Source organism: Poecilia reticulata, chromosome 4, assembly GCF_904066995.2.
Source record: "Poecilia reticulata chromosome 4, P_reticulata-male-v2, whole genome shotgun sequence".
Lineage (NCBI taxonomy): Eukaryota > Metazoa > Chordata > Actinopteri > Cyprinodontiformes > Poeciliidae > Poecilia > Poecilia reticulata.
In genome coordinates, this window is record NC_088833.1 from 30,337,424 (window position 1) to 30,353,287 (window position 15,864).

At 38.6% G+C, this 15,864-nt stretch overlaps 1 protein-coding gene across 1 annotated transcript in view; it reads right to left on the reverse strand.

Moving 5' to 3' along the window:
• Positions 1-15,864, reverse strand: part of slc1a7b (solute carrier family 1 member 7b) — a 61,122-nt gene that overhangs the window by 9,369 nt on the left and 35,889 nt on the right. The window contains exons 3-6 of the mRNA XM_008407803.2: positions 10,449-10,664; positions 4,284-4,326; positions 3,018-3,249; positions 2,842-2,941 (exon numbers count right to left, since the gene is read on the reverse strand). Of these exons, the coding sequence (XP_008406025.1) occupies positions 2,842-2,941; positions 3,018-3,249; positions 4,284-4,326; positions 10,449-10,664 (591 nt within the window). The remainder of the gene's footprint in view (positions 1-2,841; positions 2,942-3,017; positions 3,250-4,283; positions 4,327-10,448; positions 10,665-15,864) is intronic.

Sequence of the window (15,864 nt, forward strand, 5' to 3'; positions counted from 1 at the left end):
TTCCAAGACCATTTTGTAATTTTCTTATTTTTCTCATTTACACACTCTAATGGCACTTTATTAGGTACACATGTTGATTTGATAATGGTAGCAATTCAATGCATTTAGGAATCTACATGTGGTGATGTTGATATGCTGAAGTTTAAACCAATCATCAGAATCTGGAAGAATTGTAGCTTTTAAATTAATCATCATCTATCAGCCAATCAGAGGAAACATCTTATTCAAGCGGCCCCGCCTACTTGCGGTGTTTTGGGGAAATTGTAGCTGGCGATTTTACAGAAGAGCTATAGATTCAAAACGTTCAAATAACACACAAGGTTTTATGAACTGCGTGAATCTGTGAGAGCTCTGGTGGAGCCAGCTGCTCTATGTCTGAAAAAAAAACTAAACCAAACCATCATCATCCTACTGCTTCCTGTCGTCTTCATCTTTTCTGCCAGTAGTAACATTCGGCTGTTTATCTTGTGACTCGTGTGATTAGAAAAGTGTTTCCTTTGCAGTTTTGTGAAATGCATGTATTTTGATACAGCTGAAAAACTACCTAAACATTTCATTGGAAAGCAAATTTTTTTAAAAATTGCTGTTTCCAATAAGCAAATTTGCTTTTGTACTTTCAGTTTGTGCAATTTTATGGTGTTACGACTGACGTCGTAAAGTTAATTACAAACATGAGCGTGCAGGTGCCCATCCCTGATTGGTTCCAAGAAGACGACGGACACATCCAATTGGCTGCTTCTCAGAGGTGATGGACATAAAAGCTGCTGAAGCGGACTTCCTGTGTTCCATCCTCTACTCATCTCCTCTTTCCTTTGTTCACCTGTTAGGGTTCTGGAGTGTAGGAGTGAGCTGCCATTTATGTTTCCTCAGTTTTCTTATGTTTTTCTTAGTTAGGAAGGTAAGTTTTTGTCCTTTGGTTTATTTTCTTTCAATCAGGTAAGTTTTTGTTAATATTTAGATAGTTTCTTTTTGCTTGTTGTTTTCGGCTATAGCTCACTCTGAAGCCAAATACTCCAATTGTAACATCTTCATCAAAAAATAAATTGATTTTAAAATAAATAATTATCAACTGTTCAACTTTGTGTGTGTCGGTTATTGAGATCTGAAGATGGATCCTTTATGTTGCGATCTAGCCACCTCTAGACTGGTCGTGACAATGGGAACTGGAAACGCAGCTGGTATGGATGAAAATTTCTGAGGAATCTTCCTGACTTCTTGCTGAGTTTATGCCACAAAAAATTAAAAGCAGTTTTTAAGGAAAACCGACATGCTAATGGCAACATGTGCTTAATAAGCAGTGAGTGACTATCATTAGGTTCAGCAGTGCATTAGGTAGCGCAGTGCAAAGTCAACACATTCATTTTAACAATCAAGGTTATGACACTAACATGCAACATGATAGGATGCACATGAAGGAATTTTTTTTTGCAAAAGCTCAACCACATGCACTTTTCCTTTTTCCTCTTTCAGCAATAATAGGAAGAAATGCTTTTAGGTTCAACTAAAAGAACAGATGAGTGTATAACATTTTTTTTTTTTTTGTCATATGTAGACCCTGAGCTGAATCCTCCAGCTGCACACTGCTTTTAGTGAGTGTAGCACTGAAACACAATGCACAGCAGCTTTACCAGCCCATCCCACAACGCACTGCCAAGACCCCAACACACTGCGCAATAGCAAGCCACCGTAGACCTTGGAAAACAAGGACACAGAAACAACTTGTAAACTTCTGTGTTAGCAATCTTTTGGCCATATAGTAATATCCATCCTTTTTTTATCTTGTTCCAAGCTTGTGTTTTACTTGTTTGCATTTTCTGCACTGTGTGATGAAATACTAATGAATGTATCACTGATTCATTAAGTCCTCCATGTACTGAAGAAATCTCGATAAGAGTTGTTTTGTGCACCACCAGTTTATAAATGCATATTATGGAGCTATTCAACATACAAAGTTTTATAATGCAATGATTTCATGGATAATGAAAACCAATAGAATATTTCCATTCTATATATTTGAGGAAAATATTACCTTTTCTTCTTATTGGTCTCAGTTGTTGCTCTTTAGTTTCTATTATGATGTCTGCGAAGGTGACTCTATAGAATTCAGTTCATGTCAAGATCCATTATGAACAAAGTCCTTGATGAATTATTTACTAGATCTATTTAATTTTTTTCTTTGAAATTTGAACAAAACTTTGAAAGAATGTACCACATCTCAATGTTCAATTTTCTCTGTACTCCATGTAACATGAAGCTTTAAAGCTGCAGTATGTAACTTTTATTAAAACATTTTTTTTTCACATACATTTTAAAACTCACCTTGTTGTGACAGACAATCTATGAAAATGCACTGTTTCAGATGAAAAAAACAATCAATCAGAGCCACGGGGAGTGTTTTAGTGCTGTCAAAAACTCTAGTGAATGTGCTGCTAAATGTGCTAATGGCGGAGAAACAACTTACCATTACAGGAAAATTGTTAATCTGCCGTCATTGGTGGCCTTGCTAGTTAGTCTTAGCATTCATGGCACGCTTTGATGACATGCATAACTGGCAGCGCTAAGACCCGCCTCCTAGCTCTGATTGGCTGTTTCTAGTTAGAACTGGGAGCACTGGGAGAAGGCAGAGGACCTCAATTTTTTCACAGATTATCTGTCTCGTAATAAAATGTCATAACATAGCGACAGTTTCAACAAATATAACAAGCTTCAACAATATGTAGCTTGTTATAACAATATGTAACAAGGTTCAACAGAACTTATGCTTTTATGTGTAAGTACATATAAGTATAATGTACCATTAAGTACTTAACGGTACCTTTAAGTATCATTAAAGGTCCTCACCATATGACAATGGCCACAATTCTAAGAACCGCTTCATTGAGACTTTGGCAGAAGTTGACCAAGGCGCTTCCATTGGGGCCCATTCTTCCTAACATGATGCCTGTCAAGACAACGAGATGTCAAAAGCATATCATTCTGAAATGGTTCCAAATTTCAAACACAGTTGGAACACGTACCCATGGTGGCTGAGAAGATAACGATCCCGAGGACGTTCATTCCATCACTCGTTCCTTCACGAGTGCGCACCAGCACGTCCGGAGGAGGGGTGAGGTCAAGAGCAAAGTTCCGGATGTCAGTGCCGTTATCGTCCTGGATGCCATAGATGAGCGGCCGCCGCGTGGTGGACTCTGACTGGGCCTGACTCACCGTTGGCTTCGGTTTCACGATGAGCTGGCTCCGTGTTTGGTACTGTTGTCAGGGGAGACAGTGACACTTTTCATGAGGTTGAATAAATTGTGTTAAAAAATTTTTGAACCAGAACATACTAATGGATTTCTGGGAAATTCTCTGAAGCATTCCGACTGGAATTCCAGCTGAATTAAAAACATTGCTTTTCATCAGAGGTTGTAAGCAGAGCTTTAGTTTTAGCCCCTTCTTTAGAATTTTAGTAGACTTACTTCAAACCACCATAGGTCTAAAGGTAAAGTAATGTAAGGTGCATCCTATGAAGGCTGGCAAATTCAATAATCTATATTCAGCACATATTAAAGATTATTTTTGAAGCCCTTTGATGCCATGTAGTTACATAAAGTTACACCCAGTTTTGCCAGATTTGCTAACTAATAAACATAAATGTATTTCTATAATGTATGCAATACTTAAGTTAGCAAAGGATTACTAAAACAGAACACTAAAACAAATTAAGCAAGTAAGAAAATGTTAGCTAGTGATGAAATCATTCATTAAATAACAAAAACATAAATATTGAATAAAATATTTTTCAACCCTTGACCTCACTACTAAAGTGGTGCTAGGTAAAGCTATGGACAGCCTGGACACGTTTTCATAAGATGTTACTGTAATGGACTGATGATGTGCCTCTTGCCTTTTGACCTTTAGAGTCAGGCATGTATGATTGGATGTAACCTGGTTGTTTTAGGCAAAAATTTGATATTTTATCCCCATCAGTATTTAAAATCCCTGTAATAAGTCACCCATTAGCGTTTCATATTCTAGTTTTAGTTCCTTTTAGTCCTAAAATCTTCAAACCGCTGGTTTTTCCAGGTTGATTTGTTATATTTCACCTCTTCTCTTATTATTATGTTCAGACTGACTTTACCAGTTTCTCACATACTTAGGAAGTTTGCTTTCCATTAGTTGGTTATTGTTAATGTATTTATTTAAACAAAAATAATTAAATTAATTAATTAAAAAAACTACAATTGACAGAGGAACATTTGTACCTGTCCTGTACCTTTAAAGAACTCTCTGTCGTATCTTACCTGCTGAAAAGTGGCCTGGACCAGATTTGATGGGAACATATTTCTGTAACAAACGAAAAAAAAAGACAGATGTAAAAAACAGACAGATGTAAAAAACAAACAAACAAACCCAAACAAAGCAACTTGGTTCGTTCTGTAGTGAAGTCTGTTTTATTACGTTAATCTTTTTTACGGTTTACATTTATGGCAAACAATTTTGTGCACCAAACTTTTGGAGATTATGTTCAGCTGGTGTCAGGCAATCCAAATCACTCTTGAATAAACATTTCCTTTAGTGTTTAGTTGCATGCTGCAGCTGAAGAACTAGAAGCTATGACTTTAGCTTAGAACATCAGAGAAAGGCATTCTAAGCCCAGACTAAACTGAGCTGAGCTTAAAATATGAAGAAAACATCTAGTTTTAATGAAAAACCTCATTTGTGTTCAGTGAAAAGAGTCTCGATAGCTTACAAGGTCTGAACAAAATGGCAGTCAATGCCAGTTCCAGAATGGAGTCAGCAGCAGCGTTGACTATGCATTTTATAATTTAGTTCCTCTGAAAAGCTTATTTAAGAATCATGGATGTTCATAAAATACAAGCTGCTAGAAGATGATCTCCTCCTGCTAATCAACTGTGGTTCTGTGAGCGGAGATAAGATGTGTTTAATAAATGATAAACAGTCAGACATATACGGGGCTAAATTGGGGCCATAAGGTTTTTTTTAAAAAAATGGAAACTGAAGAAAAAAATTGAACTGTCCACTTAGGAAGCTACACTGATTGACTGATTGACCCGATGAGGGTCCCCGTTGTCAATCAGTGTTGCTTCCTAAGTGGACAGTTTGATTTCACAGAAGTTTGATTTACTTGGAGTTATATTGTGTTGTTTAAGTGTTCCCTTTATTTTTTTGAGCAATATTTATATATATATATATATATATATATATATATATATATATATATATATATATATATATATATATATATATATATATTTAAATTTCTGTTTTCATAAATATTTCACAGTCAACTGTTAGTTATGTCAGCTATACTTTAAAGCAGTGGAGACATTTCATCTGTCTGGCAGGCAGATGGATGAGCAGGAGAACGGTATGACTGAGTGTGCCGTGTCAAGAGTAAAGTTTGGTTCAGAGGGAGGATTATGAGCTTTTTAGAAGTTTCAGGGAAAAGGAACCTTCAATGCTTCAACATACTGAGACATCTTGCTCTCATCGTCATGGGAACAGTTTAAGGATGGCCCCTTTCTGTCTCATCATGACTGAACACCAGGATGCAAAGCCAAGTTCAATAAGGACTGAACAGCCTGCTCAGGGTTTGGACCTTACTCTGACAAATTACCTTCTGGATCATTTCAAATGGAGGCCTTCTCGTCCAGCATCAGTGTCTGATCTGACAGATCTGTCAGATATTCTCATGAATAAACTTCTAAACCTCAGGGATGGATAGGCCAACATCAAATTCAACCCTAAATATTAAGAATGTCACTTAGGGTTGTGCAAGTTTGAAGGCAGAGAAGTGAATAATTTTGTCGCTGTAGTGAATATTTCTTGTCTTTAATCAATTTTCTTAAACAGGTTGTTATAAGTGTTTTATTTTCAGTATTATCTACAAAGTGCAGTTTTTTTGTAATTGTCATCATGTGTGCATCAAACATAATTACGTGCATAGTGAGTGACCAGTATTTCTTCTGTTAATTCAAAAGAATCTTATTAGAAACAAACTGGTTTTTACTGCCAACAGTAGCCCAAAATATGATCTCATGCTCCATCAACATGCAGCTCCATCTGCCTTGTGGTTTATCCATGTGTTCTTAAGCACACTGCAGATGGACAGTAATGCCCTCATGGATTTCTCCTTACATGCCTCAGACAGCCGTCCTTAATCTTTACTGCTGTATTGATAGTGAGCTCACGCAGATTAATGTAAGACAATAAAAAAGATATTTAGGGACAATCTCTGATGTGGCAACTGAAGCAGTAACACAAGCAAGTACTGGCAGGGATTTAGAGTGGTCAATGAGGCTCCCATGATCCTTTGGTAAGATGATCAAATCCATATAGCTAACTCTCCTGGGGGAAGGAAGCAATGGCCTTGATCTTCCTTGTTTCTACTCCGTGTTGGGTGAAATTCCCACAGGTAGAAATAGTTTGGCTGATAAAATCAGCTGAGGGGGTTGAAAACTCAGCGGACTTCCTGTTTTTCATAATGAACCATAAGTTTTTAACAGACTCAAGATTTTGGTTTGAAGGACACTATCATGGTTTGTTATGGTTTTACATCGTGAGTAGGGAGCGGAGGAGATGACAGCATATCCATGAACTGGGCCGCGCATATTGACATATTGGTCGTCCTTGTCAGGCTGACAAAGAATGACGAATGTAGAAGACGAGGTGTTGAACATGCCAGAGAAACAGTGACTAAACAGCAGCTAATGCTAACTGGTCTGTGATTGGAGGCTCATTCAGCGGATGCACCTTGAACATTATTAGTTTCAAACTTCCATGTTGTGTTGAGTCAAATTTGCCACCAAAACCTGAGAAATATGCATTAAAAGCTCAGAGCCTCAGTGAGGCCGATTCATTAATTAGTGAATAAACATCCAGACTTTTGTTTTTTAACCCTGTGGAAGTTTCCTGAGATTGGACATAGCCTGTTTGGAGATCATCTGACCTGATAGATTTCACCTTCCACAGTTATTGTGCATTTTAGGATTTCTCCATGAAACAGATGGTTTAAGAACACATTTGGATCTGGGTTAGCCACTACACTTCTACAGACTTGTACATCAGAGGCAAAAAAGAAGAAATGCTTCTTATGAGCTGCACTAAATTAAACACAGCAAATTCAAAAGTGTTAAATGTTTTGGTGTTAGTAGACTTTGTGCAAAAGCAGAGTTAATTTTACACTTATAGAGTCACTTTCTGTTTATGTAACTCTGGGGTGTATATTAGTAGTTAAAATCCAGTGTTAAAACAAAGTGTTTCCTAATCTAGAGCTGTTAAAATGGAATCAATAACTCTTGACTTCTTAACTCTGAACTCCACCAGCGGCTCTAACACTGAAGGAGTTGATTCACTGACTCCGCCCCAGAATCACAGATTCCCACCGAAGAGAAGCGGCAGCAGCCAAGTCATTTCAGGACTATTTACTTTCCACCTGTCTGAGGTGTTTACTGCGCTTGATAAGTCATTTTTTTCTGAGATGGTTTATAACTATTATTTTGAGTTGAGCTCAACCTGTATGATAGACGTCACGTTGGCCACATGGCTCGGTGTTAGCATTTTTAGCTTAGCATGCCGAATGTTAGCGGAGTATAAGCGTTGGAAAAAATTAAGCCGGTGAACATTTAATCAAATTATTGGCTAATTTGAACAAATCCATAATAATCTGGAGTGTGTTTTTTCATGATGTTGAACGTTTACATGCATATTGGTCAGATTTATCAACCTTTCTGATCGATCCTTTGAAAAAAGTAAAAGGCTTTTTCACGTTGAGAGCATTATTCCCACTGTTGTGTCTTCTTATACATTTTGCAGCATGTTTTAATCCTTTTATTGCCTTTTTTATATATATTAGAACCAGTTTGGTTGAGGATGAATCACCAGTCGTCAGCCTAACCTCCCCCTCCCGATCCCTCCATGGATTCTTTGAAGATTCAAGCTCCAAAAATGATTATGTAAGTGTTGATATCCCTGAAATTCTACATTTCTGTAATAGAGGCTTGTTGTTAGAGTTGTAGTAAAAATGTATTCCTTCGTTCCATTTCTCATTGTTATGTTTTTTGTTTGTTATGATCCAGAGACCGACACTGGCTGTCCTACTCAGAGACTGAAGACTATCCGATGCAGTAGAGGAGCATGTTGGTGTCTCCGGCCAAACGTCACGAACAGAACAACAAACCGAAGACAATCTGTTAGTGAGTGGACATCTCTTTGGTGGAGTCAGAGAGGAACTGTCTGTTATCAACAGAAACATAAACTGGATAAGAAATGATGGATCTGAATATCAGGTTGGTCTGTTATGTAATGTACATATCTGCCAATCTACCTGTTAAAAGAATATGTACTCTATATTACATGAACTGTATTATATATTAATACATGAAATGTATTAATATTGTGCAGTTTGTATTGCACAGCTGATATGTCAGACCTTTTAATAAGCAATATGTGAATGAAAGGGACATGTGAAACATGCACATTTTGAAATAAATGCATTTGAGAAAATCATTGCCTCTTTATTAAATATTTATTTCCATCCATCCATTTTCTTTACACCCTTGTCCCTTGTGGGGTCGGGAGGGTTGCTGCTGCCTCTCCAGCTAAAGTTCCGACGAGAGGCAGGGTCACCCTGGACAGGTCGCCAGTCTGTCGCAGGGCAGCAGAGGATAAACAACCATGCACACACACACACAGACCTAGGGGCAATTTGGAGAGACCAATTAACCTGACAGTCATGTTTTTGGACTGTGGGAGGAAACCGGAGTACCCGGAGAAAACCCACGCACGCACAGGGAGACCATGCAAACTCCATGCAGAAAGACTGGGGCCGGGAATCGAACCCAGAACCTTCTTGCTGCAAGGCAACAGCTGCACCACTGTGCAGCCCTTAAATATTTATTTTCTAAAGAATTTTTAAAAGTTTAAAACAATAAAGTACCTATTTAATAGTAATTACAAATAACTCTTAAGAAGTTAAAGAAGTACTCTGTGAGAGTTAATATTAAGATCTAACACTGAATTAGTGTTGGTAAGTGTTAAATTATTAGCTCCAGCAGATTTGATATTTGACACTTTATAAGAGTTAAGGTACTAACTCCAAAAAGAGTTAAATTAACACTTTCTGGTGTGGACCCATATAGACACTTTAAAAGTGTTGAAATCAAATCTGACAGTGTTAATCTGGGCCTCCTGGATTTGCTGTGCAGTTACTTTTATGCAGTGAGTTGGACAAAAGCACATCTGATAGAACCAGAACATCCACAGAAAAGAGAAAAGACTCGCAAAGCCAATGCAGAAAGAGTCCAAGCTGGGATTTTACCCAAATCATCATTAACTTGTCGCTTTTCTTAAATATATATATTAGAAAAACAAACAAACAAAAAAAATAAAATCAAAATATTATTACTGTAAGGATATAGTGCAATGACACACAATCATTTCTGTCTGTAGTCAGTGGGGTTTACAGTGCACAAGTCTGAGTAACTTCATTTTAATTTTCTCTGCACTCATTTATTGACTATCTATAGATCACATATTTGCATGTGCATGCACCTCATCACTCTTAGCATATATCTCTTATTATATTTGTATGATTGATATTTAATACCTTAGATGGAGTGGTTTGTCAACAAATAAGCAATTTCCCCCTGGAGATCAATAAAGTCTATTCTATTCTATTCTATTCTATTCTATTCTATTCTATTCTATTCTATTCTATTCTATTCTATTCTATTCTACTGTGCTGCTATGGAAGAATTAAAATCTAGCAGTTTTTCAGACTTTGTAAATTTATCACAATGTACTGAATTCTCAGATTTCTTTGGTTCAAATGATAGGAGAGCAGAGCAGTTCTTCTTCCTGGTTCGTTGTTCAGGTGGCTGTGTGTAGATTGGTAGGTAACTGGTGGATAAGTGCCTTGCTCAGAGGTTATCTGTATAGGTGCCAGTGAAGGAAAAATGAATCAAACTGACAACTTTCTGAATTCTTCCACTGAGCCACAGTTGTCCCAATAAATAACCGTAGACATCATATCTGCAGTAGCTGCCTTAGGACTGAATCCACCAGCTCTCTAGAAATGTGTGCTCAGACCCGTTCAGTCAGTGCCCACGTTTCATCCCCTTAAACACTCATTCTGTAGGTTTCGTCCTCCGGATAAGAAGTGAAGGCAGTTTTCCCGTCAGTATCAATCTGAAGCTCACCGCAGCAGCCTGCATGCTGCTTGTACTTAATGATTTTTGCTTTGAGAACACTGATTTGCCTCTGCTCTGACAAGCATTACTTGTTCCCTGCTTTGTGTTCCTCCTGCTGATGTGAATCAATCACACACCACCATCAGGGCCCGTCACCCCGTCGGAATAACGGAGCAAAAAGCGCCTCTTCAGTTCTGATGCTGTCAGGTCTGCGTCTCTGCTCTCATTCTGGAGCTCAGACTGTTGGCGTCTTACCGGATTAGATCTAGCAGAGCGTCGGCAGAACTCATGATGTGCTTCCCGCTGTCCTCAGAGTCCTCCTTCTGGGCCGCTCCGCCCGGGTGGATGATGGACACCATCATGATCCCCACGATCACGGCCACAAACGTGGTCCAGAGATAATACGACACGGTGATCAGGCCGAGCCGGCTGGAGCACTTGGCATCGAGAGCCGCCAGTCCAGACATCAAGCTGCAAGAAAGAAGAGTTGGATTTTTTTTATTTGTTCATGTTACACAGAATCTGTAATCAAATGTTGTTTGCTGTTGTTCAAATACATATTTTTTCTTGCTGATTTCAAGCAAATTGAGCTTTTGTAAACTCTGAAGGTTTACAGGGCTTTAGGTATTCACTGATAAATAGAGTTTATCATTCATTTCATTTTGAATAACAGAACCATTTTATCTTTTAAGTCCTCTATGAATTTTGTATTTTTTTATTTAGTTTTCAGAAATTCATCCTCAATTTGGTCTTTTTATTTTCCCCACACAAACACAGTGTACGTCACAGTATGTTACTGCTGTATTTATATTTATCTAATACATTTTAAAAATGAATTGTTTACTTGTGGATTTCAGTTGTGCAAAGTTCTTTGTGTTGGAGTGTTTTATGAAACCTGCTGTAGACTTGTTAATAAAGATTTTGTTTTTTGTCATAAATGGAGCAAATGTAAGTTGCATTTTAAATGTCAAAATAAATTAATACTGAAAGCGGCACTGCTTATAATTAACTACTTTGTCGTGGTCAATAATTTTCAGTGACAAATTATAACATTTCACTAAATCAAACTGAGTTTGGAAGGTGGTGTGGAGGTGGAGAGTGGGCTCCCTGCATCAGACCTCCGTCTCAGGTTTGATTCCTGATGTCTGCTGAACGTCTTGTCTCTTCACCCTTTTCCTTTGTCCTGTAAAAGCAACTACAGCCACAAAATTTTGAAAAATAAAAAAAAAACTGCTCCACAGCTGAACTTAATCATCTTCTAAATGATTGATTCAGGCAGTAAAGGCTTTTTCAGCTGCTTATCCCAGGATCATTTTTGTAAAATACAAGTGACATTTTCAATTAAGTCAGTCCTTCCTCAAGATGAATGTGTAAGGTCATTCTGTCCTTGTTGACTAAGAAGTCATTAAAAATCAAAATCATATGCTGATAAGTTTTTGTAATGATTGTTTCTTTTTGTGATAGGGAACAAATGACTTCTGGCTGATTAAAAATATCTGCAGAGTTGCAAGTGTTTGCAAGTCGTCTTCTGATTTCCGCATCAGGTTCTTTATGTTTCGGACAAAACATCGTCATGTAACGCAGCACCAGAGAGAGGTGGCCATCTCTCAGATTTCTCCTGTCATGATTCTGACAGACGGAGCTGGAATGAGGTTTTTTTTATGTTGGTCAACGGGGTTCAGTGTTGGACTTGAACATGAAGTAGGAAACCCTGAGGACATCGGCTGATTTGCGAGGACAAGAGGTCAGCTAAGGTTGTTTAGTTCTCTGATTAGGAAAAGTAAAGTTTTCTATCAGCGTCATTGTGCAATAGAACTTCACAAGTTCTATTGCTTTTGTTTTGGTGATGATTCACACATTTCACATTTTCACACTCTGTGACTCAGAACACATTTTCATCCTTAACACTATGAGGACCAGATCATCCAATAGTGTTTATGCTTTTTATGCTTCAGTTTGAACATCTGTATGTGGAACCTTCAGTGGTATTGAAGGCTGAACCACACATTTATTAATTATGTGAAGGTCCATAATTCTTTACCAAATACAGTCGGGAGAACAAGTATTTGATACACTGTTGATTTTTCAGGTTTTCCCACTTGCAAAGCTTGTAGATGACTGTAATTTTTATCATAGGTACTCTTCAACTGTGAGTGATGGAATCTAAAACAAAAATCCAGAAAAATACAATGTATGATTTTTAAATAATTAATTTCCATTTTATTGTGTGAAATAAGTATTTGATACACCAGAAAAAAGAAACTTAATATTTGGTACAGAAACCTTTGGTTGCAATTACAGAGATCAGACGTTCCCTGTAGTTCTTGACCAGGTTTGCACACACTGCAGCAGGGATTTTGGCCCACTCCTCCATACAGATCTCCTCCAGAGCCTTCAGGTTTCGGGGCCGTCGCTGGGCCACATGGACTTTACTATTGGATTCAGGTCTGGAGACTGGCTAGGCCACTCCAGGACCTTAAGATCTTTCCTACGGAGCCACTCTTTAGTTGCCCTGGCTGTGTGTTTGGGGTCGTTATCATGCTGGAAGACCCAGCCATGACCCATCTTCAGTGCTCTTACTGAGGGAAGGAGGTTGTTGGCCAAAATCTCACGATACATGGCCCCATCCATCCTTCCCACAATATGGTGCAGTCGTCCTGTCCCCTTTGCAGAAAAGCATCCCCAAAGAATGATGTTTCCACCGCCATGCTTCACGGTTGGGATGGTGTTCTTGGGGTTGTACTCATCATTCTTCTTCCTCCAAACATGACGAGTGGAGTTTAAACCAAAAAGTTATATTTTTGTCTCATCAAACCACATGACCTTCTCCCATTCCTCCTCTGGATCATTCAGATGGTCATTTGCAAACATCAGACGGGCTTTGACAAGCGTTGGCTTGAGGAAGGGCACCTTGCGTGCACTGCAGGATTTTAATCCTTGACGGCGTAGAGAGTTACTGATTGTTTTCTTTGAGACTGTGGTCCCAGCTCTATTCTGGTCATTGACCAGGTCCTGCTGTGTAGTACTGGGCTCATTCCTCACCTTCCTCAAGATCAATGATGCTCCACGAGGTGAGATCTTGCATGGCGCCCCAGACCGAGGGAGATTTTCCGCTATTTTGTATTTCTTCCATTTTCTAATAATTGCACCAATTGTTGCCTTCTCACCAAGCTGCTTGCCTATTGTCCTGTAGCCCATCCCAGCCTTGTGCAGGTCTACAATTTTATCCCTGATGTCCTTACACGGCTCTCTGGTCTTGGGCATTGTGGAGATGCTGGAGTCTGATTGATTGATTGTGTGGACAGGTGTCTTTTATACAGGTAACGAGTTCAAACAGGTGCAGTTAATACAGGTAATGAGTGGAGCCAAGGAGGGCTTCTTAAAGAAGAACTAACATGTCTGTGAGAGCCAAAATTCTTGCTGGTTGATAGATGATCAAATACTTATTTCACACAATAAAATGGAAATTAATTTTTTAAAAATCATACATTGTATTTTTCTAGATTTTTGTTTTAGATTCCATCATTCACAGTTGAAGAGTACCTATGATAAAAATTACAGTCATCTACAAGCTTTGCAAGTGGGAAAACCTGAAAAATCAACAGTGTATCAAATACTTGTTCTCCCCACTGTATCTTGTCTGATTTCTCTAGACTTTTCCATGATATCACTCAAGGAAGTTGCTCATAGTTCTGCCTCCAATTCAAACAATCCAACTGGAAACATTGCATGACACACGACCTTATCCTGTTAGCTTTACAACTTTGATTGGATAACCTAGAGCAGGTAAAGCCTCCGCCACCTTTTTTTTTTTTTTCTCAAATCTCTGCCGAATTTCTCTTTCAGATCTGGCTCCAGTCACAGCAGCTGTTTCCATTACAAAATATCCTCAAATCTTTTTCTATATTCTGCTGATGTTAAAAAAAACACGGTTTTGCAATTGTGGCTCTTCCTCAAGACGAATAAGGAATGAAATTAAAATCACACATGAATAAGTGCCTTCACACAATAAGCCATTAAAATCATGGCTTACTGTCATAAGATATATTCAGAATTCAACCAGCCCTCATCATCTATAAGCCAATCAGACCAGACGTTTGTGTCTTATTCACTGGTTGGAGAGACAAGCCCCGCCAACTTGATTATAGTCAGTGATTTTAGAGAAGAGTTATGGATTCTTTAACTTTTTATGTCTGGTGCAACCAGGTGCACATTAGGGCTGTATAAACAAATCGTTTCGGCGATATATATCGATATTTTCTGCCCTCGGAAAGTATCGATTTTTCATCCGAGAGTATCGATCCGTTAAACCATAGAGGTCCATAGCCTTATAGCTCTTTTTAACGTCTAGTTTGTTACGGCATAGCAGCAAGACTCCGCCTCCTTCAGTCTCACTTTCAACGTGAGCTTAAAGTGCACATTATAAACTACACACCAGTTTTTAAATTGTGTTAATAGGCCAAGTATAACCGGAGTTATGCTAAAATTAGTAAACCATATTTTTCCGAATGTCAGAGAAATGTCAAAAGCGCCGCCATTTCCCGGCTTTTCCGATTATGTGAGAGGGAATGAGCTTCCAAACGTACAAAACGAAACATTAGATTCCTGTGTTTTTGGAAATGTTAAAATTAATAACGAGGGGCTGTATTTTGTTGCTGAGAAACAAAGTAAAGTTGCGCAAGTAAGTGAAAGAGAAGCGGAACGGAGTAGCGGCGCGACGGAGCAGCTGCAATAGCAGTGAGATCGCGAAATTAATGCAAATTTCGACTGGTAGCATTCACTTCGTAATTAGTTTATAGCTTAGCGGTTTCTGTTCTGTATATAAAGGATTACCTGAAGAATGAACATGGGCTGTAACATCCGAAGCGGGTGCTGCTGCGCTGTGTTTTCAGCAGGAAGACGAAGAGGAAACCCCCCCAGCCGGAATCCGCGGCGCAGTGAGGATTTCCATGATAACAATGGCTGATCGATCATTCTTATCAGCAACAGACAAAGAGTATCAGAGACTGAGAGAACTATGAGATCCTGGCAGTCTGAGAGGCAGCTACTCAGAGATCCAAGCAGGGGAATAGCGGCGCTGCATAGCTGCAGGGAGTCGATCACTACGGGGTGAGGCGGAGCCACTACTTTAGCAGTTAGTAGTAAACAGCTTACAGCCGGGAGCCAAGGTAGAAAAGCCTTTTTCCCCATAGTCCAAAAGACTGCATTTGTGGCTGCATTTTTACTCCAAAATGCAGCCACAGTGTCCAAAAGAAAAAACATAAGTCCAATCATTTGCATATTGAGAGTCTACAGAGGCTGATAATCTCCCCACTCTGCTTCTGGATTACCATTTAAACTTTTGAGTTTTATGTCAAATCCACATGTATTAAATGATAGAAACTAATTCTCTCACTGCATCTTTGATTCATTTTGTCCAGCTGCAGACTGTTAGACTGTCCAATCAGAGTCAGGTATTGTGTAGTTGGTGCTTTTAATCAGTTTTCAGTTAAGTAAATTCAAGTCTATGGAACACAAAAAGTCACTAAAATCACTCTAATCAAAAATCTTTCAGAAAATCGTAAAAATGCACTGAATCGTATCGCTCAACAAATATTGTGATACATATTGTATCGTGACAAGAATATCGTATATCGTATCATGAAATAATTGTATCACTACACCCCTAGCT